Below are 25,860 nucleotides of genomic sequence, written 5' to 3'. Positions count from 1 at the left end.
CAATTTCCGGCGCAGCTTCCTTCTGAGCTGGGAAGTCTTCCCCGGGAGTTAACGAGAGAGGTAGGTGCTCCGTTGCTTCCCTAGTTTGGTGGGTCACGTGGTATCCGCCGCGGCCCTGCGCCCACAGTTGTTCTCGGGGTCCCTGCGGGGCTGGAAGTGCCCGCTCCCCGTCTGTCCGCGGTCCCGGGGCGTCGGGACCCGCCGTGACCTTTCCGGTGACACCCGCTCCCTGCTGAGGGCCGGCGTCTCTGACTCTGGGCCTGGGCTCTCGGACCCCCTTTGTCCTGCTCGCAGCCCCCCCCGCACCCTCCCCGTCTCCCAGGAAAGGCCCCGCGCGGGGCGTCCTCTGACCGTGCGCTGCGCCTTTCTCCTGGGCTCGCGGCCACGCGAGGACCGGCCGGGCCGGCCTTGGTCCCTGGGAGGCCAGCCATGCGGTCCTCAGAGCGCCATCCTGTCCTCCAAGAGCCCGACTGTGTGCGTCCTGATGGAGGTCAGTCCCTAAGGACAGGGACACGGGGGTGCCTGGGATGCGGCGTCCACGCGCGGTGCGTCCACCCTCGTGGTCAGAGTTAGAAACACTCCAGACAGACCGAGCGTCCTGTTGCCGAAGAGCTCGTTTCAGAAACAGACAAGGGCAGTTCTCCCTTTTCCCAAAGGCTTGCTCTGAGGTGGCCTCAGCTCGGTGGCAGTGCGTTTACTTTGTGTGGAAGCCGCTGAGGTAGAATCAATCCACCCCGGTGTGCATTAGAGACCGCCCCTCTGACGGAGCGCTCTGCGTCTCCCTTTCTTCCCACTGCTCAGGGCTGTTGTGTGCAGCCCTTGGCTGTGGGCTCTCTAAGTGGTCACCTCTTCATTGCTGCTGCCGACGGTTTAAATGGACCTCTATGACCAGAGAAATCCCCATCTAGGGGTAGAAAGGGGGAACCGTTCACAAGGATCTACACATAACTCTGGGGAACAGACAACAGAAAAGTGGGTGAAAGGAAACATCTGACAGTGTAAGACTTGACAAAATATTAATAATTTATAAATGATCAAGGGGAGGGGAGTGAGGGGGAAGAGCTGAAGTACAAATAAACTGTCTGGAGAATGATGATGGCAACAAATGTGCTTGACCCAACGGATGTATGTAAGGATTGTGATAAGAGTTGTACAAGGCCCCAATAAAATGATTTAAATTTTTAATAAAAATTCATAATCTATCATCTATGAAGGGGCTACAAGGGTAGGAAGGGAAAAGGGAGGCAAATGAGCTAATCCCAAGGGCTCAATAGAAAGTGAATGTGCAGAAAAGAACAGTGGCAATATAGGTACAAATATGCCTGATGCAATTGATGTGCGGATTGTACGGAGTTGTAAGAGCCCCAATTAAATGATCTTTTGGACAAAAGGAAAGAAAGAAACCCCACCTAATTCTATGCTTTAACCATCTGTCTCTCTCTGAGTGCCCATGTGGCTCCTGCTGAAGCCGGTGTTCAGTAACGTGTGTACATTTACCTACTGTAGGAACAGTAGCCCCAAGTTCCTGTTCATGGGGTGTGTCTTTCTGGCCTGAGCCACACTGTCCTGTGAACATCAGATGTAGAGCAAGCAGCCCACACTTAGTTGCAAAGGCAGGCCACTCACTAGGTTGTAGAGGTGACCCCCCCAGGAGTCAGGACAAAGCTAGAACTGCCTCATCGTGACCCCCAGTGGAGCAGAGGAAAACCATTCCTTAGGCACTTCCGGGTTGTGCTTTCTCAGAGGCCCTTGAGGTGGATGTAAGCTGGCCTCCTTTGGGCTTGGTCATCAAGCACTTCACTGTGCCACAGAGCCGACTCTGCCACGTCTTTATCTCAATGTTTTATCGTGGCTGGGTAACAGTTTTCAGAGCAACCGGTCCACCTTAAAAAATTCATAAACATTTTGTTTTTTGATTAAAAAGTTTCTTCTTGTTGGGAATCAATTCTTGTTTAATTTTCTTCCACGATTATTTTTTATTCATGTAAGTATTTTATCAGTTTTATTGGGATATTATGCATCTAATACAATTCAAAGGTTTAATGAGTTGTACCCTTTGAATTGTACAATCCATTGTGCATTGTATCTACAATTCAGCTGTTCATTCAGAATTGTACAATCATTACCACAATCAATTTCAGAACATTTTCTTTTTTACTTCTATGATTATATCACCTTAAAATGAATTGTGTAATCTTATTCTGTTCTAGTGCTCCCTCCCCTCCCCCTTCCCTGTTTGCTCCACAGGCACGTCTTTAGATGAGAGGAAGGTCCTTACCACAGAAATGCATTTTGAGCTGGTCTTGTCCTTTATTCTTGGTCATGTGCTCCCTTCTGTAATGGTTGATATTGAATATATTTCTGGTTTCGCGTCTTGTTTTCTTTCTTCCCTCTTCTTTTGTAGCTTCTTGAAACATCTAGTAATTTGCTTGGAGGATCCTTCATGATTCCAACTCGGGCCCTGAATTTATTTCTTCCTGTCTTTTGGGGGACAGTTGTTGACTGTGCTCTTCCATGTCGGTTTACTGATTTCTTCCAGGCTTACACATTCCATTGGAATGACTTTTCTGACACCAAATAGTTGTTTTCATTCTTTCCTGCCTTATGAATGACATTTTTCATTCTTCATGTATGATATTCTTGATGTCATTTTAAAACTCCTCAGTTCTTTGGTTGTTGATGTTGAGCGCATGAAAGGTTTTTATACGATGGTCTTTAATAGTCGATGGGATGTACTCAGGGTCCTACTTTGGCTCTCTTACACTTGCTGTCAATTCCAGCCCACGGCAACCATAGCTTATAATACCCTGCCTGCACCAGGAGGAAAGACGGCCTGATTTTTCACTTTCCTTCAATTGCTGGCTGTCGTGGTCAAGAGTTATTTTTTTTCAGATGCAGAGTTTGCCTGTGTCTTCAACGTTATATGTTCTCTCTCATCCAACATCCTCCCCTTCTTAGGGATGGATTTCATTAGTAGCCACGCAGAACTCAGCGATAATGTTCATGATTCAGTTTTAACCATGATTGCAATGCAGGTGAGAAATGCTCAGGATGATGTTCTTTCTTCAGTGCATGTCACAGTCTTTGTTGGGGGTGGGGGTGGGGGGTTGCTAATAAATGGCAAAATGGTGTGCCCCTTAGGATTAAGCCTCAACCTAAAGGCATTAGCTTCCAGGTCTCAGGGATCAGTAAACCCAGATCCCCAAATTGAGGACCTAGGAACTAGACTCAGTCCCGTGTACCTGCTAGCCCCCTACCCAAATGGGCTCAGTGTTACTGTCTGTGTGTCTTGGGGAGCCCAGCACTCTGAGTCATGCTCCAGCTCCTGCTTCTGGTTCTGCTGCTGCACCTCCTCCATTCCTCTCATGTCCGAGCTCTCTTTGCATCAGGAGGTTCACAGGTCTAGATTGGACAGGCCTAGATGCTGCTCATATTCTTGGATGTGGACACTCATCAGACTTTGCCCTTGATAGCAGAAGGGGCCTGTGCATGAACAATGCAAGCCTGTGTTCTGGGATGCGGGATCAGCATCTGCCTTTTATGCAGATATCATCAGAATGGAACATGACCTTGAACCCAGCCAGGTCAAGATTCAAGAGCCTTACTGAACTGTGTGTTCTTCTATTTCAGGTCCCAGGTGTGGTGCACAGACCTGGGCTGTTGCAGGCAAGTGGAGAGCAAGGGCGACATTCATGCTGAGCCCTAGAATCCCGAGTCAGCGTTTTAATCCCTTCTGACTGACTGGACTTCACATCACTGACCTTTGTCCAAACTGCCTAGTGGCTCTGCTTCCACAACCAGCCCACTTTGTGTGTTCTTGACCTCAAGGAGCACATTCAAGAAGACGTTCAGAAGCCGGAGCTGGGATGGTGAGTCCTCCTGAGAAGGGGTGTGTGGTAACTAAGGGTGGAAGCTGATTGGACATATTGTCGTGCTGTTTCCTGCTGACCCTGAGGTTCCTCGATAAGGTTAAAGGTGGCAGAGGAAGCCAAGTGTCTGAGCCCTAAGTGTTGTCCTGGGTCCCATGTCACCTGGTGTGGACCTTTCCTTGGGGCATACGTGGGATTCCAAGCCTGACATGCGGGTTCTCTTGTATTTGTGACTCTTGTGTGCCCCAAGAGGAGGCAGGATAGGAGTCCCCATCCCTATCCTGAGTCTTGGTTCTCTGTGCATAATGACAGAACTATGAGAACCTGAGCCTGAGCATCTCCAGAGCCATCCTTGTCCCACTTCTGCAAAGAATTCCCATGCCTCCCCCTATCCCTTCTCTGACCCTGGAGCCTTTTGTAGAACACAGTTCTAAAACAGTTCCCCCTTCCCACTGTGCGATGTGCTAGAAAATAGAAGAGAGTTAGTAGCAGAAGGTGCTGACTGTCAATGGGGTGTTGCTTTCACTTGGTCCTTCTATGAATTCTTAAATGAATGAGACCCCTGGGTCTGTCAGTCCAGCGGGGTCATGTGTGGGCTCTGCAGATCTGTCTGATATGGAGGGATGCTATTTCCTGGAGGTTTCTAATGTGTGAGAAGCCTGTTTTTCCAGTATTTTTTCTTTTTTAATAGTTTTTTTTATGGGCTTATACAACTCATCACAATCCATACATACATCACTTGTGTAAAGCACATTTGTTCATTCATTACCCTCATCTTTCTCAAAACATTTGCTCTCCACCTAAGCCCCTGGCATGAGCTCATTTTTCCCCTCCCTCCCCACTCCCCGGTCCCTCATGAATCCTTGAAAATTTATAAATTATTATTTTGTCATGTTTTTTCAGTATTAAGTATTCACCCAGCCGCACATCTCTGCTGGAGCTGGTATTAAGTCATCGTGCTTTCAGCTGCTCTCCACAGTGTGGAGTGGGAATCTAATAACATTGGTCTAGTCTCCTGGGTGGTCTCTTCATCTGAGTTGAAGCCTTGAACTTCTTGGGTTCATAGTTCTGTTCTCAGAACATTTCTAGAGCAGCTGTTGTTTCTACTGAGCCATTTTCAATTTATTGTATATCAGTTTCTGATACTGAAAAACACCTATTGGAGTGGATGTAAGAGTGACAATTGAAAAGTAGACCTGTTGTTTGCCCTTAATTCACACTATTTAAAGAATAAATTTGGCTGGACTTTTTGTAGAGGACATCAAACCTCGCAGCCATTGACTTGATTCCAGCTCAGCAGCCCTATTGCACTACCTAAAATTACCCCCGTGAGTTTCTGAGACTGTAAGTCTGTGGGAGTTGAAGGCCTCATCTCTCTCCCCCAGAGTGGCTGCTGGTTTCAAAGTGCAGACCTTGCAATTAGCAGCCGTGCTGGTCACCCTCAAAACTCCTTCATACTGCCTCTCCTTGACTTTGTAGTTTTGCCTGTAATTTCACAAGTGAACACTTGTATTCTGTGTACTAGCTCGTGTGACTCATCTGCTCTCACAAAACCTCTGCCTCACTGTCATCCAGTTGATTCCAGGTAATAAACCCACCGAACAGGCTGCAACTGCTGACAGTACAGTTAGCAGTCCTCTGAAATGAGACCATGCCTTTGGAATGAGGGGCTTTTAAAAAAAATTGTTTTATCAGGGTCTCATACAACTCTTAGCACAATTCATACGTACATCAATTGTGTAATCACAGTTGTACATTCATTGCCCTCATCATTCTCAAAAAAACATTTGCTCTTCATTTAAGCCCCTGGCATCAGTTCCTCATTTTTGCCTTCCCTCCTTCCTCCCCCCTCCCTCATGAACACTTGATATTTTATAAATTATTATTTTGTCATGTTTTGCCCTGTCCCACGTCTCCCTTCACCCACTTCAATGTTGTCCGTCCCCCAGGGAGGAGGTCACATGTAGATGCATGTGATGACTTTGTAAATGTGTGGAAATGTCTTTCATGGGTTAAGGCATTGTTTAATGCTTTCTACTGTCAAATGCTTTCAGTGCTTCCTCAGCTGGCTGAGACATTTCAGTTGGCCTTCCATCACTTCGTGTTGCCTTGTGCTCAGCTCATGTGTTCAGTGTACTTGAACTCCTTGTTTTGTGACCTCGGTTTGTGGTTATGTATGACCTCCTGGAATGGTGGACTGTCTATTAGTACAGTAATCATGTATTCTTTCCACCTTCTGTCGATGCTTCCTGAGCCATTCAGCAGGTTGCCCAGAGAACCTGTCAAGACCGCAGAGCCAGGCTCGACATTTGTCTTCACTTGTAGTTGAAGCTGTGCCAAGTATGTTCTTTTCCTTTGGTTTCTAATTGTACGTGTCTACACGTTTCATTATATGGTTTGGCGTCTTCTCCTCCAGCTGCCTTCGGCCTCCATCCATCCTTCCCGTGATGTTAGCTGCTCTAAGATTGAGGACAGGGTTCACAATTTCATCTGACATCTACTTTGATCTTCTCTTTCCTGTCTTTTTAGTGACCTCTGCCTTTCTTCATGAAGGATGGTTTTAATGCTCTCCGCACCCCTTCCTGGTCTTGTGTCTATTGTCATTGATGTTTAATGCATCAAATCTCTCTGAGATGTTTTTGAAATTCAGGTTTCTCTATTGGCCCTCTTGGACTTTTTTTTTCATTTTCTTCAGGTTTCAGGCAAAAGCAATCAGAGGAAGGCTCTAGGAAGCAAAGTTATGGATAGAGGCATAAGTGTAGGTGTTTTCATATGTAAATACATTAATCCATAAAAATAGCAATATTGGCCTATGTGCATATATTTATATGGCCATACACTGAGGTTGTGGATGGACCTTGGGCCACCGCTCATACCCTCCCTCAATACAGGAACACTTTGTTCCAACAAACCGGCATTCTGTGATGCTCATTATGCCTCCACTCCCTGCCCCCCACAAGACACAAGATCGTGAAGACTAAATGAGTGCATGTGCAAATGTGGTGAAGAAAGCGGATGGTGCCACTATTAAAAGATACAGCACACATTAAAGACCGAATATATTTTACCAACTTACCCAAGTGGCCGTATCTTTTTTCGGCTGTTTTTTTTTTTGGCATTAAACCATAAATACCTTTACCTTTCATCAACTTTTTATCATATTTATTTATAACTTTCAGTTTTTGAATATAAAACATTGTCTCACATTATTAAACAATATTTTGCAATGTATGCGGAACTTTAGTACTTTTATGAACTATAATCTTCATTAAATTATAAACTTACCAAAATAATCAACATAATCCATATTACTTTGAAAAACAGTAAAAGTAAATACAGTATGTTAAGCAAAAAGTACACTTTGTTCCCCAGTGTTCATTTGTTCATCTGGTCCTTTGTCATACAATGTACTATTGTTACTCTACGACTATACTGTACAACTACATTGAGAAACAGAGACAGTGTGCAAATGTTATCCCTGAAAAACTGTGTAAAAATTATCGCGTAGCCTTTTGGTTTGATGAGTTGTGGAGACCTTATCCTAAACAGTTAACAATTATTACATATATTGTAGTTAGAGGACCTATATAGAAACAAAGGTTTCTAGTACTTTTTAAATGTATGGTACTTGGTATTAACATTTTTCTCTGTGAAGCAGTACCTTACAAAATTTGCAAATATACCCGATTTCACTTCTTTTTCCATGGGCTGTGCAAACTCAACAGGCTCTGGTAGGAAATTTCTTTTTTCCATTGCTTGAAATGAACACAGGTTCATGCTGCTTCATGCCACCTGACAGCCTTCCTGGTGGGTCTCAATGTGGTGCTCTCCCTGCTCTACTAGGGGTTGGGCTGGATATCTCTCTCTCTGGTCCCGGACAGCCTTTATTTTCATGGTCAGGAATCCAGTATTTTGCCACTGAAAGGAGAAACTGCTTGTTCTTCACTTTTCTCTCTGGATTCGGGGCACTGTAAATTCTGTAACAATTGAAAAGTCCGCAGTTTATGAGCTCAAGGACGACTTTTTCCGTCCATTTCATTGTTTTCCTTAGAACCGGATAACACGAGAGGTGCCGATCTGCACCATCAACTCCCTTCATGTGGGCAGTATGTTGCTGTATACACGCAGGTCTCAGTATGTCCACTCCCGTTTTTCTATTGTGCTTTCCTGTATTTGAGACAGAAGCGTCATGAATTGTTGCTATCATTCTGACATCTTGCTTGCCTTTGCATTTGAGAAGAATGTCACCTTTTCTACAGAAAACGGTGTCGCCTTTCTTCACTCTTGGTGCTTTGGCTTTCAGAGTTAGCGGTAACCCTCTGTTCACGCAACTCGTACCAGAGACTGATTTTTTTTCCAGTTGTCAATCAGCTGTAGAGGTACTGTTATAGTAATTACCCTGGTAGATATGGTGCCACATACCAAGATAAGGGCCAAGAACTGAGAGAACAGTTTCTTCCAATTTCTTCCCTTCACCAGGATAAATTTCCATACTGCAGATCTAGCCTGTGTCACTCTCGCACACCATCCTAACAAGTAAACCAGACTTTGTCATCTTTGCTGGGTTGTATGTTCGATAGCTCAGGCGTCCTCTCCACGGAACCATCCCCTCGTCCTAAGACAACAGTTGCTTTGGTCTGTAAAGTGTCCTGAATTTATTGAGGAAATTATCCAGCGCAGGTTGAATTTTAAAGAGTCTTTCAGAGCCGTTTTCCATTTTCATGTTATCATTAAAGTGCCAGAATGTCCATATTTGTTCAAATCTATTACAACCCGTAGTGTGCGAAAATATTGGGGTAGCTATTAGAGGATCTGTTGACCAATAATCTTCCCAGCTATCTTTTCTTGTTTGTCCCATTAGAAAAATAATGGCTCAGAATTTCTTCATGTCTTTTTGTGCAACGGAAGACCACTTGAGCAATTTAGGTGATGTTTTACATTTCACTGAGATTTATCATGATGAGTCCACAACTCCTTGCAAAACAATGAACACAAACAGTAACTATTTGATTTAACCAAAATGCACTAAATTGCTAAGTAAACAGAAAGAACTTGAAGACTCAAATTTGATACATTCACTACTGATGTAAACACCTAAATAGACGAAGTAATTAAAATATATCCAAGCAGATGGCATGTGAAGACAGAATGTAGAAGTCATGAGTTAGCTCATGATCCATCCGTAACAGATGAAGCGTGAAACATGAGTAAACTTGGGATCTGTCTGCAATGTGTTGAAAGACGTATCATCTGGGGCTCTTAAAGGCTTTGAGTTAAACAAGTAGCCGTCCAGCAATGAAGCAACCACATGGAAGAAGCACAGCAGGTGGTGTGATTATGTGGTATCATTGGGACCTGGTAACAGCCGTCAGATGATCCAAAGCAAAATCTATGGTTTCACCAGCTGTAACCTCTGAAAGTCTGTGTGGCTCCTCTTGAAGCCGGTGTTGAGTAACCTGTTCACATTTACCTGCTGTAGGACCAGGAGCACCAACATCCTGATCATGGGGTCCGTTTTTCTGGCCTGAGCCACACTGTCCTGTGAACATCAGATGTAGAACAAGCAGCCGCACTAAGTTGCAAAGGCAGGCCTCTGACTAGGTTGTAGAGGTGACCCCCCAGGAGTCAGGACAAAGCTAGAACTGACTCATCCTGACCCCTAGTGGTGCAGAGGAAAACCATTCCTTAGGCACGTCCGGGTTGTGCTTTCTCAGAGACTCTTGAGGTGGATGTAAGCTGGCCCCCTTTAGGCTTGGTCAGCAAGCACTTCACTGTGCCACTGAGCAGACCCTGCCACGTCTTTATTTCAATATTTTATTGTGGCTGGGTGACAGTTTTCAGAGCAACTGGTTCACCTTCAAAAATTCATAAACATTGTTTTTTATTAAAAATTTTCTTGTTGGGAATCAATTCTTGTTTAATTTTCTTCCACGATTATTTTTTATTCATGTAAGTATTTTATCAGTTTTATTGGGATATTATGCATCTAATACAATTCAAAGGTTTAGTCATGTCCAGAATTGTATAAATCATTACCACAGTCAATTTCAGAACATTTTTATCCCTCCCCCCCATGATTTAATCACCTTAAAATGAGTTGTGTGATCTCATTCAGTTCTAGTGTTCCCTCTCCTTCCCGCCTTCACTGTTTCCTCCACAGGCACGTCTTTAGATGAGATGAAAATCATAACCACAGAAATGCATTTTGAGCTGGTCTTTTGTACTTTATTCTTGGTCATGTGCTCCCTTCTGTAATGGTTGAAGCTGACCATAGTTGTGGTTTTGTGTTTTGTTTTCTTTCTTCCCCCTTTTCAAGCTTGAATCATCTAGTAATTTGCTTGGAGGATCCTTCATGATTCCAACTTGGACCCTGAATTTATTTCTTCTGTTTTGGGGGGACAGTTGTTGACTGTGCTCTTCCATGTCGGTTTACTGATTTCTTCCAGGCTTACCCATTCCACTGGCATGTCTCTTCTGACACCCACTGTGTTCTTTTTCATTCCTTCTGTCCTATGAATGACATTTTTCTTTCTTCATGTAGGATAATCTTGATGTCATCTTACAACTCCTCAGTTGGTCATTGGTGTTGAGTGCATGAAAGGTTTTTATGAGATGGTCTGTAATAGTGGATGGAATACACTCAAGGGTCCTACTTTTGCTCTCTGACGCTTGCTGTCAATTCCAGTCCACGGCAACCACAGCTTGTAATCCCCTGCCTGCACCAGGAGGAAAGACGGCCTGGTTTTGCCCTTTCCTTCGATTGCTGTCGTGGTCAAGACTGGTTTTTTTCAGATGCAGAGTTTGCCTGTCTCTTCAATGTTATGTGTTCTGTCTCAGGTAACACGCCCCCCTTCTTAGGGATCGATTTCATTAGAAGCCACACGGAACTCAACGATAATGTTCATGATTCAGTTTTAACGATGATTGCAATGCAGGTGAGAAAAGCTTGTGAGAAATGCTCAGGATGTTTTCTTTTCAATGCATGTCACAGAGTCTTTGGTGGGAGGGGCAGTTGCTAATAAATGGCAAAATAGCTTCCAGTCTCAGGGACCAGTAAACCCAGATCCCCAAATTGAGGACCTAGGAACTAGACTCAGTCCCGTGCACATGCTAGCTCCCTGCCCAAATGGACTCAGTGTTACTGTCTGTGTGTCTTGGGGAGCCCAGCACTCTGAGTCATGCTCCAGCTCCTGCTTCTGGTTCTGCTGCTGCACCTCCTCCATTCCTCTCATGTCCGAGCTCTCTCTGCATCAGGAGGTTCACTGTCTAGACTGGACAGGCCTAGATGCTGCTCATATTCCTGGATATGGACACTCGTCAGACTTTGCCCTTGTTGATAGCAGAAGGAGCCTTTGAAGTACACGAACAATGCAAGCCTGTGTTCTGGGATGCTGGATCAACATCTGCCTTTTATGCCGATGCCTACAGAATGGAACATGGCCTTGAACTCAGCCAGGTCAAGATTCAAGAGCCTTACACTAAACTGTGTGTCCTTCCATTTCAGGTCCCAGGTGTGATGAACAGAACTGCACTGTACTAGGCAAGTGGAGAGCAAGGACGACATTCGTGCTGAGCCCTTGAATCCCAAGTCAGCATTTTAAACCCTTCTGACTGACTGGACTTCACATCATTGACCTTTGTCCAAACTGCCAAGTGGCTCTGTTTCCACAACCAGCCCACTTTGTGTGTTCTTGACCTGAAGGAGCACATTCAAGAAGACGTTCAGAAGCTGGAGCTGGGATGGTGAGTCCTCCTGAGAAGGGGTGTGTGGTAACTAAGCATGGAGTCTGATTGGACATATTGTCGTGCTGTTAACCTCGATAAGGTTAAAGGTGGCAGAGGAAGCCAAGTGTCTAAGCCCTAAGAGTCATCCTGGGTCCCATCTCAACTGGTGTAGAACTTTCCTTGGGGCATACGTGGGATTCCAAGCCTGACATGAGGGTTTCCTTGTATATGTCTCTTATGTGCCCCAACAGGAGGCACGATAGGAGTCTCCATGCCCATCCGGAGTCTTGGTTCTCTGTGCATAATCACAGAACTGTGGGAACTTGAGCCTGAGGATCTCCAGAGCCCTCTTTGTCCCACTTCTGCAAAGAATTCCCATGCCTCCCCCGGTCCCTTCTCTGACCCTGGAGCCTTTTGTATAGCACAGTTCTAAAACAGTTCCCCCTCCCACTGTGCGATGTGGTGGAAAATAGAAGAGAGTTGGTAGCAGAAGGTGCTGACTGTCAATGGGGGTTGACTTCGCTTGGTCCTTCTCTGAACTCTTCAATGAATGAGACCCCTGGGACAGTCAATCCAGCGGGGTCATGTGTGGGCTTCCAAGATCTGTCTGTAAGAACAGTGGTCTAGTCACCTCGTTGGGCTCTTCATCTGAAATGACGCCTTGAACTTCTTGGATTCATAGCTCCTGTTGTACGTCAATTTCTGATATTGAAAAACACCTATTTGAGGGCATGTCAGCATTACAACTCAAAAATGCACCTGTTATTTGCCCTTTTATTCTTTGCTGCACAAAAAGTAGCTTAGAAAACACATTATTTAAAGAATAAATTTGGACTTTTTGTAACAGACATAAAAACTTGCTGACATTGACTTCAGTCCACCTGAGCAACCTTTTACACCACCTAAAACAACCCCCGTGAGTTTCTGAGGCTGTAAGTCTGTGGGAGTTGAAGGCCTCATCTCCCTCCCCCAGAGTGGCTGCTGGTTTCAAAGTGCTGACCTTGCAATTCACAGACGTGCTGGTCACCCTCAAATCTCCTTCATACTGCCTCTCTGTGATCATTGTTGCTAGTTTTGCTCATAATTCCACAAGTGGACACTTATATTTTGTTTACTGTTTGGTGTGACATTTGCTCTCACAAAACCTCTGCCTCACTGTCATCCAGTTGATTCCAGCGAATAGAAGCCCACGGAGCAGGCTACAACTACTGACAGTACAGTGAGCAGCCCTCTGCAATGAGACCAGTCCTGTGGATCGAGGGGCTTTTCACAGGACTGTAAATGTTTGCAGATGTCTCTCCCGGGTTACAGCATTGTTTAATGCTTTCTATTGTCGATCTAGGGCACTTCTTGATCCGTAAACACGTTGAAGTGTACTTTGCCTGTTTGGAGTTTTCTGAGTATTGAAGCCTGACTCTATCCCTTGCTTCTCCGTGCGGACCGTGAGTCAAACGACAAACTCACCCTGCGTGTACGTCTTACTTTAGAGTAAAACAACACAGTCCGTGGGGTTTTCACCGGCTGCCTTTGGATGTTGGTCTCAGATCCTTCTCCCTGGCACTTGTACCTTCCCTTCAACCTTCTTCTTTTTGGTTTTTAATCATTTTATTGCGGGTTCGTACGATTCTTATCACAATCTATACATACATCCACTGTGTCTAGCACATTTGTACATTTGTTGCCATCATCATTCTCAAAACATTTGCCTTTTACTTGAGACCTTAATATCGGCTGCTCATTTTCCCCCTCCGTCCCAATTCCCCCCTTCCTCATGAACCCTTAATAATTTATAAATGATTATTTTTTTGTCATATGTTACACTGTCTGACGTCTCCCCCCGCCCTCTTCCATGCTGTTCATCCCCCAGGGAGGAGGCTGTCCTTCGAGTCTCCTTTATAGTCCCTTTATGGATCCACATCTCAAAGCGTGAGTGCTTTGGTAGTGCCCCACAAGGTTTTCTGTGTCTTGCCTCAAGTTCGTTCCTAAAGTGCTAGGACTTTCCTAGAGCTGTTATCTTGTTTTGTTCGCCTTTCATGTGTTCCCATAATGATACTTTATTGGCAGGTCTGTAAAACCTCCCTATGTGAGTTTAGTCAGTGTGAACTGAGGAGCCCTTCCCCTGCAGTGGGTTAGCCAGAGGGTGCTCTCAAAGTGCGCTATTCATACCCCCCCAAAAATGTGCAGGAGAACGATGAGTCTGCTTCTCCTGTAAAGATTAATGGTCCTGGGAACCTGTAGGGCAGTTGACCTATGTCTGATAGGTTTACTCTGCCGTAGACTAGATGCCTTGGCACAGAGTTAACCTGTGGATCTGGGCAGGTTTTATTCTTTATAACTTCTGGGTTATTCCTGGCTAAATGTCATTAAATACACATTTTGAGCGCTCTTGTGAAGTACAACAAAAATCTTTGTGCCTGTATTGGCAACAGTAACCCATTGGTGGAGGAGTATACTTAGGACTATGGTACATATTTATTGACTTCAGGATATCTGCATTTGATTTTCTCATGAAGTCTTTTTTTTGTCTTTAAACATTTTATTAGGGACTCATACAACTCCTATCACAATCCATACATACATCAATTGTATAAAGCACATCTGTACATTCTTTGCCCTCATCATTTTCGAAGCATCTGCTCTCCACTTACATCCCTGACATCAGGTCTTTTTTCCCCTCCCTCCTTCCATCATGAGCCCTTGATAATTTATAAATTATTATTTTGTCACATCTTGCCCTGTCCAATGTCTCCCTTCACACCCTTTTCTGTTGTCCATCCCCCAGGGAGGAGGTCACATGTAGATCCTTGTAATTGGTTCCTTCTTTCCAACCCACGCACCCTCTACCCTCCCAGTATCGCCCCTCACACCCCTGGTCCTGAAGGGATCATTCACCCTGAATTCCCTGTGCCTCAAGCTCCTATCTGCACCAGTTTACAACCTCTGCTCTATCCAGACTTGCAAGGTAGAATTCGGATCATGGTAGTTGGCGGGGAGGAAGCATTTAGGAACTGGAGGAAAGCTGTATTCTTCATCGGTGCTACATTGCACCCTGACTGACTCATCTCCTCCCTTTGACCCCTTTGTGAGGAGATCTCCAGTGGCCGATGAATGAGCTTTGGAGCTCCACTCTGCACTTCCCCCTTCATTCACTATGTTAAGATTATTTTTTTCTGATAATGCCTTATACCTGATCCCTTCGACACCTCGTGATCGCACAGGCTGGTGTGGTTCTTCCATGTGGGCTTTCTTGCTTCTGAGCTAGATGGCTGCTTGTTCACCTTCAAGCCTTTAAGACCCCAGACATTATCTCTTTTGATGGCCGGGCACCATCAGCTTTCTTCACCACATTTACTTGTTCACCTGCTTTGGCTTCAGCGGTTGTGTCAGGAGGGTGAACATCACAGAATGCTAATTTAATAGAAGAAAGTATTCATGCATTGAGGGAGTGCTTGAGTAGAGGCCTAAGGTCCTTCCGCCACCTTAATACTAAACCTATAAATATAGACACATAGATCTATTTCCCCATCCTCATGTATATTTGCATATGTACATGTCTTTGTCTAGACCTCTGTAAATGCCCTTTGCCTCCTAGCTCTTTCCTCCATTTTCCTTGACTTTCCTCCTGTCCCACTATCATTCTCCGTCCCCACCTGGGTTACAGCTATACCTCTTCTTTACGTTACCTTACCCTTGATAATTCCCTACAAGGCCTGCCACTCCCCCCTCACCACCCATTTGGATCCCTTGTTGTTCCCTTGTCCCTGGGTTTGTTAACACCACTTCCTTACCCCCCACCTCCCCCTGGAACTGTCGGTCCGTTGTTTTTCCTCTAGCTAGTTCATCCAGCCTATCTTATTTAGACAGACCTGTGGAGATAATAACATGCACAAAAACAAGACAGAGGAAAACAAAGCAACGGTATACAACAAAGCAACAACAACCACTGACCTAGAACAAAACAAAACACATCAAGAAAGAAAAGCTTGTAGTTAGTTCAAGAATAATTTGTTGGCCTTTAGGAGTGTTTTCCAGTCCAGTCTCTTGGGGCACCACGCCCTGGCCCCCAAAGTCCACTTTCAGCATTCCCTGAGGACCTTGCCGCTCCATTCCCTTGCTGTTCCGCTGCACTCTCCCAGTGCTTTGCCTCGGTGTGGTGGGATCAGGTTGGGCGCAATTCCCACACTGTGTCTCCTGTGCTATGTGTCCCCTGCAGGGCCATGGGTCAGTGTCATTAAGTCTTAATCACACTTCTTTCACTTCTTATCTGTACTAAAATGTATTTGGTTGTCTGAATTAAATAAAGTGTTTTCTTTTTTTATATTATTATTTTAATCACTGCTTTCTTAGTCTCCTCCCTCCATAACACATGGCTCACAGCAAAAGTGTGCTGTTTTCTCACCACCATGGAGCCGTACTTTCACGTTGCGTTCTCGGTCACACTGAATTCGGTTGGACTTGCTGCCACTACATGTGGTGATTAGAAAGGCCTGACAATTAGGGTTGTGCTAACCTTAAAATGTGTGACCTGACCCTCTGCTGTGGTAGGCGATCTTTTGAAAGAGATACTTGATCCATATTTCTGTCACATTGACATCCCATATCATTAGAATGGCTGGCAGGCCACCCCACTCTGTTGTACAACTGGTGGCCACCAGTGAGTGAAACTTAGGATTGAAGTACATGCAACCTCAGCAGCTTTTAATGTCTTCCCTATGTCGATGTTGGGCGTGATGAGGTCACTTCCAATCATGGAATCACATCATACATGCACTGGAGTGAACGCTGCCCTGTGCTGGGCCGTCCTCACCCATGTTCCTGCCTTGAGTCCATTGTTCCTGCCACTGGATCAGCTCAGTTCGTCCAGCGCTTTCTCTTTGCTACTGCTCCACGGTCCCAAGTTGATGACCATCTACAGGGACTGTTCCGCCCGACAAAATGTGGGAGCAGAAGTGTCCAAGATCACAGGTAGAGCTCTGTGTCCTAGGATTCTTTCGGAGTCAATCAGCCAAATCCAGTTCATTTCCATGATATTTGGGGAAACTGAACTGTTTTTTTTCCTTGATCTGCAAACAAAAGGCCATTGTATTATGATGTTTCACATATTGTGCTCTTTACCAGCATGACATCAGTATAATTGTCCGTGTCCATTTAGAATTCTCAAGGGGGCACTTGGTGAAAACTGCATTCCAGTAGCTCTGTGTCTCTGTGAAAACTGTCTGATGTCTGTTTTCTCTTGTTAACTGTCTCTCACCCATGTTCTTTCTCTCTCTTCAGTTCCCTTGCCTGTGTCGAGAAAGGTGCAGAATGGTAGTTTCTGATACGTAACTGTCTGACATAGAAACTCTGTAGAAAAGACCACCATTCCTCAAACTCAGCCTCTCTTATCAGCAGTTAACATGCCAACTCTTTATTAGCTGCCGTTCTTCACAGAGAGAACCATGAGTCCAAAGCTGTGGGTTGACCTTTTCTCACATCAGGCGCCTCGGCCTCCTGTGCCTAATGAGGGTCTAAAGGAGAAAGTGCAGATTCTGCAGTGCTTCCTAGTGGTTATTTTCCTTTCACCCTGTGCTCTTGCTGTGATAAATATTCAGGGTGGTCCTTTGCAACGAAGTGAATTTCCGCCCTCCCTCTGTTGGAAGAGAAGTGATATATGTGAAAATAGGCCTTTTGTTTTAGAGCACTTTTGCCTGCTTTGAGTTGTGTCTTCTGACTAATCTAGACCATACAAATAGAGAGGAATATATTGAGTTGGTCAGATCACCTGTGGAGAGATCAGTTCATTTTGCCAGAAGAGGTGTTCCGTCTGTGGCATAGCATGTAACGAGAGGAAGTATATGTACAGTGATGGAATCATAGTGATAGTTCACTCTTGATGGTCTTCCTTAGGACATCCTTGTGTCTAATGTCCTTGAACTCTCTTCCTCCTCCACCTCCTCTTTTCAACTATTGAAGTTCAAGGGACCTTGCTGAACTAGAATATGTGTGCTGTTTTAGGACACCGTGGCTGTGGAAGATGTGGCTGTGGACTTTTCCCCAGAAGAGTGGGCCTTGCTGGATCATTCTCAGAGGAAACTCTATAGGCATGTGATGCTGGAGACTTTCAGGAACCTGGCCTCAGTAGGTATGGATCCATTTCCCTTTAAATGTGATCAAATCAGTCATACACGTTGGTATTACTCCAGTCTGTGGTCCTGATAATGGGAAAACCTTGTTATATCAGGCAAACACAGTCACTTTCACTCAACAACATTCTTGTCATGGCTTCCCCATGAACAGAAAGCTCTCAGTATTAAAACTAAATTTTTATTGCATTTGTGACTAAGAGCCTTAAGTTTAAGTGCAGTAAATGTGCACATTGACCTTCCTTGGTGCACACCGGATGCATCTGTTCTATCCCTTGTGGAGGCTTTGTTCATTAAAAGTTTAACATTACATTGATTTTCCTGTCAATGAATTCATCCTTGTAGAAACGCCAACCTGTGAGGCACAAAGTATTGTCTCAGTGTCAGGGAAGTGTTGCTGCTGTTTCAGCATTTGTCTCTCGTGTGTCATTTTCAGAGAAACAAACATTGTCACTCATGTATAAGAGAGAGCTTCATATCAAGAAACAATCTTTGTTTTTAATGTTGATCCTTTAATGATAGATGCTTCAAGTTATTGTAATTAGACTTGGTTAGAAAGCAAGTGGTGATGGCAATGTGTAGTTTAATATTGAGACTTATTATCATAACATCATTAATTCTCTGAGAGGAAAAGCTATATAATCCCCTCTATGTGTGGTAAAATACTCTTAATTCTCAGAAGAGTGAAAAATGATGTATAAATGCGAATTTTGTTTTTTTTTATGGTGTGCTTTTTATTTTTTTGTATTTATTAGTGCCTCATACAACTCTTATCACAATCCATGCATACATCAATTGTTTAAAGCACATTTGTGCATTTATTGCTCTCATTCTCAGAACATTCTCTCTCCACCCAAGCCTCTGGCATCAGCTCCTCATTTTTTCCCCTCCTTCCCTGCTCCCCCCTCCCTCATGAACCCTTGATAATTTGAAAATTGTTATTTTGTCATTATCTTGCAATCTCCCTTGACCCACTTTTCTGTTGTCCGTTCCCCCGGGAGGAGTGTATATGTAGATCCTTGTAATCGGTTCTCCCTTTCAAATCAATCCTCCCTCTACCCTCCCAGTATCACCACTCACACCACTGATCCTGAAGGGATCATCCGCCCTGGATTCCCTGTGTTTCCAGTTCCTATCTGTACTAGTGTACATCCACTGGTCTAGCCAGATTTGTGAGGTAGAATTGGGATCATGATAGTGGGGAGGCGGGGAGGAGCATTTTGGAACTACAGGAAAGTTGTATTTTTCATCATTGCTACATCGCACCTTGACTGGCTTGTCTCCTCCCCTAGACCCTTCTGCAAGGCGATCTCCAATGGCTGACAAATGGGCTTTGGGTCTCCACCCTGCACTCCCCCCTCATTCACTATGGTAAGATTTTTTTGTTCTGATGATGTTTTATACCTGATCCCTTTGACGCCTTGTGATTGCACAGGCTGGCATGCTTCTTCCATGTGGCCTTTGTTGCTTCTGAGCTAGATGGCCCCTTGTTTACCTTCAAGCCTTTAAGACCCCAAGTGCTATATCTTTTGATAACTGGGCACCATCAGCTTTCTTCACCACATATGCTTATGCACCTATTTGTCATCAGCGATTATATCAGGGTGGTGAACAGACAATGATATGATTTTTTATTATTTGATTCCTGATAACTGATCCCTTCTGCCACTTATGATCACACAGGCTGGTGTGCTTCTTCCATGTGTACGTATCAATGAGACATCACAGCCCAGTCCAACTGAATTCCGTGGGACTAATGCTAGCGGGGTCCTTTTTTAAAGTACAGCAAGATGATCATGAAGAATGGTGAGCAGATGTTAGGGTATCCGAGCCTTGAGTTCAGACTTGTGTGGAAGCATGGCAGTTTGCTAACGGAGTTCTGGCTGGAGTGGACCGTAGCAGACTACCCAGGAATGAAGGCACAGAGTCTCACCAAATGGGAAGACAGGGCAGAAGCGAAATTACCTCTACTCATCTCTCAGTCATGCAAAAAGCCACGCCCCTAAGGAGGCATAACCCAGCTACACTGGATTGAAGGTTTGACGCCCGCAATGCAAGAACACTTTGTTCTGTTAAACTGGCATTCTTTCATGCTTACCGCTCCGACATAATCGCTGAAGAGAAAGAGGATGCATAAGCAAATGTTGTGAAGAAAGCTGATGGTGCCCGCCTATCAAAAGATGTAGCTTCTGGGGTCTTAAAAGGCTTGAAGATAAACAAGCGGCCATCTAGCTCAGAAGCAACAAAGCCCCAGGAATCGGCACACCAACCTGTGTGCTCACGAGGTGTCGATGGGATCAAGTATCACACATCAAATAACAAAAATTAAATCGCTGTGATTGAGGGGGTGTGCAGATTGGGGATCCAAAATCCATATGTAGGCAACTGGACATCTCCTTATAGAAGGGTCTGGGAAGGAGACGAGCCAGTCAGCTTGCAATGTAGCAATGATGAAACATACAACTTTCCTCTAGATCCTAAATGCTTCCCTCCCTTCCCCACCCCACCCCTCTACCACCACTATCATGATCCCAGTTCTACCTTACAAATCTGGCTGGACCAGAGGATGTACACTGGTACAGATAGGAACTAGAAGCACTGGAATACAGACAGATGACTCCTGCTGGACTACTAGTGTGAGTGGTGATATCAGGGGGGTAGAGGGGGGTGGTGTAGAAATGTGGAACAGATTACAAGAATCTACATATAACCTCCTTCTTGAGGGAAGGATGACAGAAAAGTAGGTGAAGGGAAACATCAGACAGTGTAATATGTGACAAACTAATAATAATTTATAAATTATCAAGGGTTCATAAGGAAGGTGAGGGAGATGGAAAAATGAGCTGATACCAAGGCCTCAAGGAGAAAGCAAATGCTTCGAGAATGATGATGGCAACAAATATATAAATGTGCTTTGCTTGTCACAGTGGATGTATGTATGGATTGAGCTTTAAGGTCACCCAATTAAATGATTAAATAAAAAATGTTTTGACTCCTCCCCGACGCCAACAGGGGTACAATCAAATTAACATAAAGTCAAACAGCCACAGGGACGCTAGGAGAGGGCTTCCTCTGAAGTACTGCATTTGTATGAGGGGGTGAGATGTGAACAGTGAGGAAAAGTGACTTCTGAGCCGAGGCACACGTGTTGCACAGGGATCTGCTCCTGCTTTTCCAACTCTGACCAATGCTCATGTTCCCAATAAAAGAGGTGAGTCCAGGATCAACTTTCCAGTATTCTCTGCTTTGAGCCAAGAGCCATCTCACACCAGCCATGGTGTCTCTTTTTCAAATCCCTGAATCTGGCCTGACCCTCCTTGCCGCAATTGTTGATTGATCTTCAGGAACATTTTACTTGATTGTGAGATCAGTGACATTGTTCTGTAGTTTGAGCATTCTGTTGGGTTGCCTTTTTCTGAATTGTGTATCAAATTGGAATAATTTCGTTTTTTTCAGCATTATCCTGAATTTACATATGAGTATTTGATGATCTGTACCTTAGTCAGCCCCTGAACAGAGTTTCTCCATCATTTCGTCCCACAGATGCAGTTATTTTTTTGTGTGTATTCCATTTGGAGAAGTTTTATGGATTGTGTAGAGTACCTTTCTTTTTATCTCTTATTATTAGCCCCTATTTATGTGTCAGGCAATCTCAATCTCCATGAGTGTTCCCTAGTCAATTTCATTTGTTCACTGCCACAATATTAAAACGTCAAACGGGTTTAGTTTTTCTTTTTTCCTTTTTGAAAATCACCTTATTGGGGGCTCTTACAGCTCGTATAGCATTCGATACTTCCGTTATATCAAGCTTATGTGTACATATGTTGCCATCATCATTTCCAAAACATTTTGTACTTGACCCTTGGGATTAGCTCCTGTTTTTTTTTTTTTTTGCATTTCCCCCCTCCTTTGAGTAATGCCTTTCCTTTCTGCTTTTATTTTCTGAACCACAACTTGTATCACTCGATCAGTTTCCCAAAACCATGACAGTGGAGAAAAGCTGTGCACTGACAGTACAATAGTACAATTCCTGAACAGTGGCTCCTGGTCCGCCAAGTTAGGAGAAATATGTGGATTTCATGTCATTGAAGATCAGGATAATAGCCGGAACAGTCATGCAAGGTAAGTGTCATTCACTCAAGATAGCCGTGCTTCTTAAGGGAAACTGAAGCCACAATGATTTTGTTAACATATTTATGTCCTGTAGGTGTTCATAGCGGGGAAATGAAGTGAACAGATATATCATTCATGAAATATTCAAGTTTATTTGTATATAAGTACATGTACATTCATGTGTGGGTATACACACATACACTTTTGGATAGTAATGTTTATATTGTGGTCTGAACCCTTGTGCTGTTGAATATTGTGACTCATGGGAGTGCCACTCTCTTGAAGCCACCGATCATTGAGATTTTACTGTGCATCAAATTTTCTTCCATTCTTCTTAAAAAATATTGAGCTCTGGTGGACTAGTGGTTCCAAGTATGGCTGCTGACATCAACGTCTGTCTGTCGAAAGCACCACCTATCCCTTACCAGGACTGTCTACTCCTGTAAAGAGTTATAGACTTGGAAATACACACTGTGCATTAAACAGGGTCACTGAGTGAACGTGGACTCAACGGACTTGAGTATGTATGTATATATGTGTGAATGCATATACATGTCTATAAAGGTTGTAATATGTGTTCAATGTATATCAGAGATTGAATATTTAACACATACTTCACTTATGTACAATTATAATGCCCCATATGATAGAAATAGAGTAAAATGAGTCAGAACATCTCTGTTTGATGATCTTTGAAAGTTGAAGCATTTCAAAGCAAAAAATAAACATGCATATTGTGATGATTATCGATTAGTATCATGGAATTATAATCAATATGTACCTATCTGCTTGCTACTCTGTTTAGCAGAAGATATAATGAACACAATGTCTGTGAATTTAAGAAGAAAAGTCAGGATGGACAGACCTACAGCTGGATTCCGGATCTTCACCTGCTCAAGAAAACTTACAATGAACCATATCCTTCATTGTCCCTTCACTGTGGGAAATCCTCCATGGCCCAGTCATCATCACTGAAGCGTCCTCCTGGCTTTCACTCTGAATGTGACACCTATCAGGATGGAGAACACGGAGCAGGCTGCAGGTGTCCTTACTCCCACAGTCCTGTGAGAACGCTAACCGAAGAGAAACCTAAGGAATGTACGGACTATGGAAATACCTCAGAGGTCCTTGTACATTTAAGAGGTCACAGTGAGGAGAAGTCTTTTAATAGTAAGGAACATGGCAAAGTTGTTCATCTTTCTTCATCTTTGGGTAGGCATACGAGAACTCACAGTGGAGAGAGGCCCTATGAACATAAAGAATGTGGGAAGTCTTTCAAAGAATCCTCATCCCTCTCTAAACATAGGGGAACTCACAGAGTAGAGAAGCATGATTGTAAGGTGTGTGACAAATCCTTCACTAATCCTTCACACCTTGTGGCACATCAGAGATTTCACAGTGGACAGAAACCTGATGAGTACAAGGATTATGGCAAAGGTTTTACACCCCTTTGTTACCTTACTCGACATAGCAGAACTCACCGTGGAGAGAGGCTTAATGAACGCAAGCAGTGTAGCAAAACTTTCATTCATCAATCATCTCTCATTCACCATAGGAAAACGCACAGTGGAAAGGACCCTTTTGAGTGTAAGGAATGTGGCAAAGCCTTTGCTCATCAGTCTTACTTAGTTAAACATCAAATAGTTCACAGTGGAGATAAGCTTTATGAATGTAAGGTGTGTGGAAAATGTTTTAAATCCCCCTCATCCCTAACTAAACATAGGAGAATACACAGTGCAGGGCGGCCTCATGAGTGTAAGGAATGTGGCAAAGGTTTTCAGTTCCCCACATCCCTCATTAGACATAGGAGAATTCACAGTGGAGAGAGGCCTTATGAATGTAAGGAGTGTGGAAAAACGTTTACTCAGTGCTGCCACCTTCATTTACATAGAAGAATTCACAGTGGAGAGAAGCCTTATGAATGTAAGGTATGTGGGAAAGCCTTTGCTTACCAAACATCCTTGATTACACATAGCAGAATTCATAGTGGAGAGAGACCTTATGAATGTAAGGAGTGTGGGAAAGCCTTTACTCGACACTCTCTCCTTATTGCACATAGGATAACTCACAGTGGTGAGAGTCCTTATGAATGTAAGGAGTGTGGGAAAAGTTTTAAGTGCCTTTCATACCTTACTGTACACGAGAGAAATCATAGTGGAGAGAGGCCTTATGAATGTAAGGAATGTGGGAAAGCCTTTACTCGTCACTCTACCCTCATTAAACATAGGAAAATACACAGTGGAAAGAGGCCCTATGAATGTAAGGACTGTGGAAAATCCTTCACTGATTCCTCCAAACTCAGTGCACATAGGAAAATTCACAGTGGAGAGAAGCCTTATGAATGTAAGATATGTGGGAAAGCGTTTGCTCGCCAAACATCCATCATTACACATAGTAGAATCCATAGTGGAGAGAGGCCTTATGAATGTAAGGAGTGTGGGAAAGCCTTTACTCAACCCTCTCACCTTACTGTACATAGCAGAACTCACAGTGGAGAGAGGCCTTATGAATGTAAGGAGTGTGGGAAAGCCTTTACTAATCACTCTACAATCATTAAACATAGAAGAATTCACAGTGGAGAGAGGCCTTATGAATGTGAGGAATGTGGCAAATCCTTCACTGATTCCTCAAAACTCAATACCCATAGGAGAATTCACAGTGGAGAGAGGCCTTATGTATGCGAGGAATGTGGCAAAGCCTTTATTAAGCAACCAGCCCTCATTCAACATAGGAGAACTCACAGTGGAGAGAGGCCATATGAATGTAAGGAATGTGGGAAAGCATTTACTCGCCAAACATCCATCATTACACATAGCAGAATTCATAGTGGAGAGAGGCCTTATGAATGTAAGGAGTGTGGGAAAGCCTTTACTCAACACTCTCACCTAATTGTACATAGCAGAACTCACAGTGGAGAGAGGCCTTATAAATGTATGGAATGTGGGAAAGCCTTTACTCAGCACTCTACCCTCACTAAGCATAGGAGAATTCATAGTGGAGAGAGGCCTTATGAATGTCAGTAAGGTTGCAAAGCCATTAGTCCTGCCACAACCCTCATTCAGCATAGAAGTCACAAGAAAGAGACCTTATGAATGTAAGTGTGGCCAAGAGTTTGATTCCTTTTCAGGAATGAAACCTACCATAATTCACAATGGAAAGAATCCTGGTGCATGTAAGGAATGTGCCAAAGCCTTTCCTTGTGCCTCACCTCTCGGTTCACATAGGTTTTCTCTCAGTGGATGGAGGTCTTATGAATGTAATCTTCATGGGAAAGCATTTATTCAATCTTCACTCCTCACTAAAGACTGAAGAACTGACAGTTGAGGAAGAGCGTGTTTGTAGAGTTGTGGGACAGCCATAGTCAGCACAGGTTATTGTACATGTAGCAAGAAATCAGAGGAGAGGCCCTATGAATGAATGTAGGGAATGTGGCAAAAACCTGTTCTTTGCACTTACTAGACATAAAAATTCACAGTACGCCAAGGTTTTGTGACTATAAGTGAGGTAGCAAAGCCTTTACTTGATCCTAAGCTTCACTAAATATTAAACTAAATTAACCATTAAACTAAACTTCACTGAACATTGAAGAATCACAGTGAAGGCAGGACTTGAGTATGAAGAATGTGACAGCCTTTCAATATTGAGCAAACTACAGAAATGGAGACAAGATGGGACCAGAGTTATTTTGTTCCTCCGAGAGAAGTGAGAGCACAAGGTCACAGTGCAGCTGTTTTATGAGCCCTTGTTTCTCCAGTTTCCATGAACAGCTGTGTAGATGGTTACGTTCTTAGTCCGTGATGTATTTTACCTTCATGCACTCTGAGTATTTTCAATAAGACTTCTGTGAAGACTGCTAAGGAAGTTTGGGTTCATATTGAAATTGGTGTTAATTTACATGCAGTAAATGCACCGAATTTGTATTGGATGTGGATTATTGTTTTGCTTTCTTTCCATGTGTTAGAAACTTTGTTCCTGTTTTTCATCTTATTTTTGTCTGCATTCTGTATATCCATTGATGAATATTAAATAAA

At 43.8% G+C, this 25,860-nt stretch overlaps 1 protein-coding gene across 3 annotated transcripts; it reads left to right on the top strand.

Annotated features, from left to right (window-relative positions):
- LOC142429009 (uncharacterized) lies at positions 1 to 25,860 on the top strand. 3 transcript variants are annotated; one of them, XM_075533962.1, is made up of 6 exons: positions 1 to 60; positions 3,631 to 3,869; positions 11,374 to 11,612; positions 17,589 to 17,715; positions 21,688 to 21,838; positions 22,638 to 25,860. In XM_075533962.1, the coding sequence occupies exons 3-6, from the start codon at positions 11,610 to 11,612 to the stop codon at positions 24,850 to 24,852; spliced, it is 2,496 nt and encodes an 831-aa protein (XP_075390077.1). In that variant the 5' UTR covers positions 1 to 60; positions 3,631 to 3,869; positions 11,374 to 11,609; the 3' UTR covers positions 24,853 to 25,860. The 3 variants fall into 3 exon arrangements, with proteins under 3 accessions (XP_075390077.1, XP_075390075.1, XP_075390076.1); XM_075533960.1 differs by having other exon boundaries at positions 22,635 to 25,860; XM_075533961.1 differs by lacking the exon at positions 11,374 to 11,612 and having other exon boundaries at positions 22,635 to 25,860.

This window comes from Tenrec ecaudatus, chromosome 16, assembly GCF_050624435.1.
Source record: "Tenrec ecaudatus isolate mTenEca1 chromosome 16, mTenEca1.hap1, whole genome shotgun sequence".
NCBI classification, from domain to species: domain Eukaryota; kingdom Metazoa; phylum Chordata; class Mammalia; order Afrosoricida; family Tenrecidae; genus Tenrec; species Tenrec ecaudatus.
The sequence above is the reverse complement of the archived record's forward strand: the minus strand, read 5'-3'. Positions and strand labels throughout refer to the sequence as shown.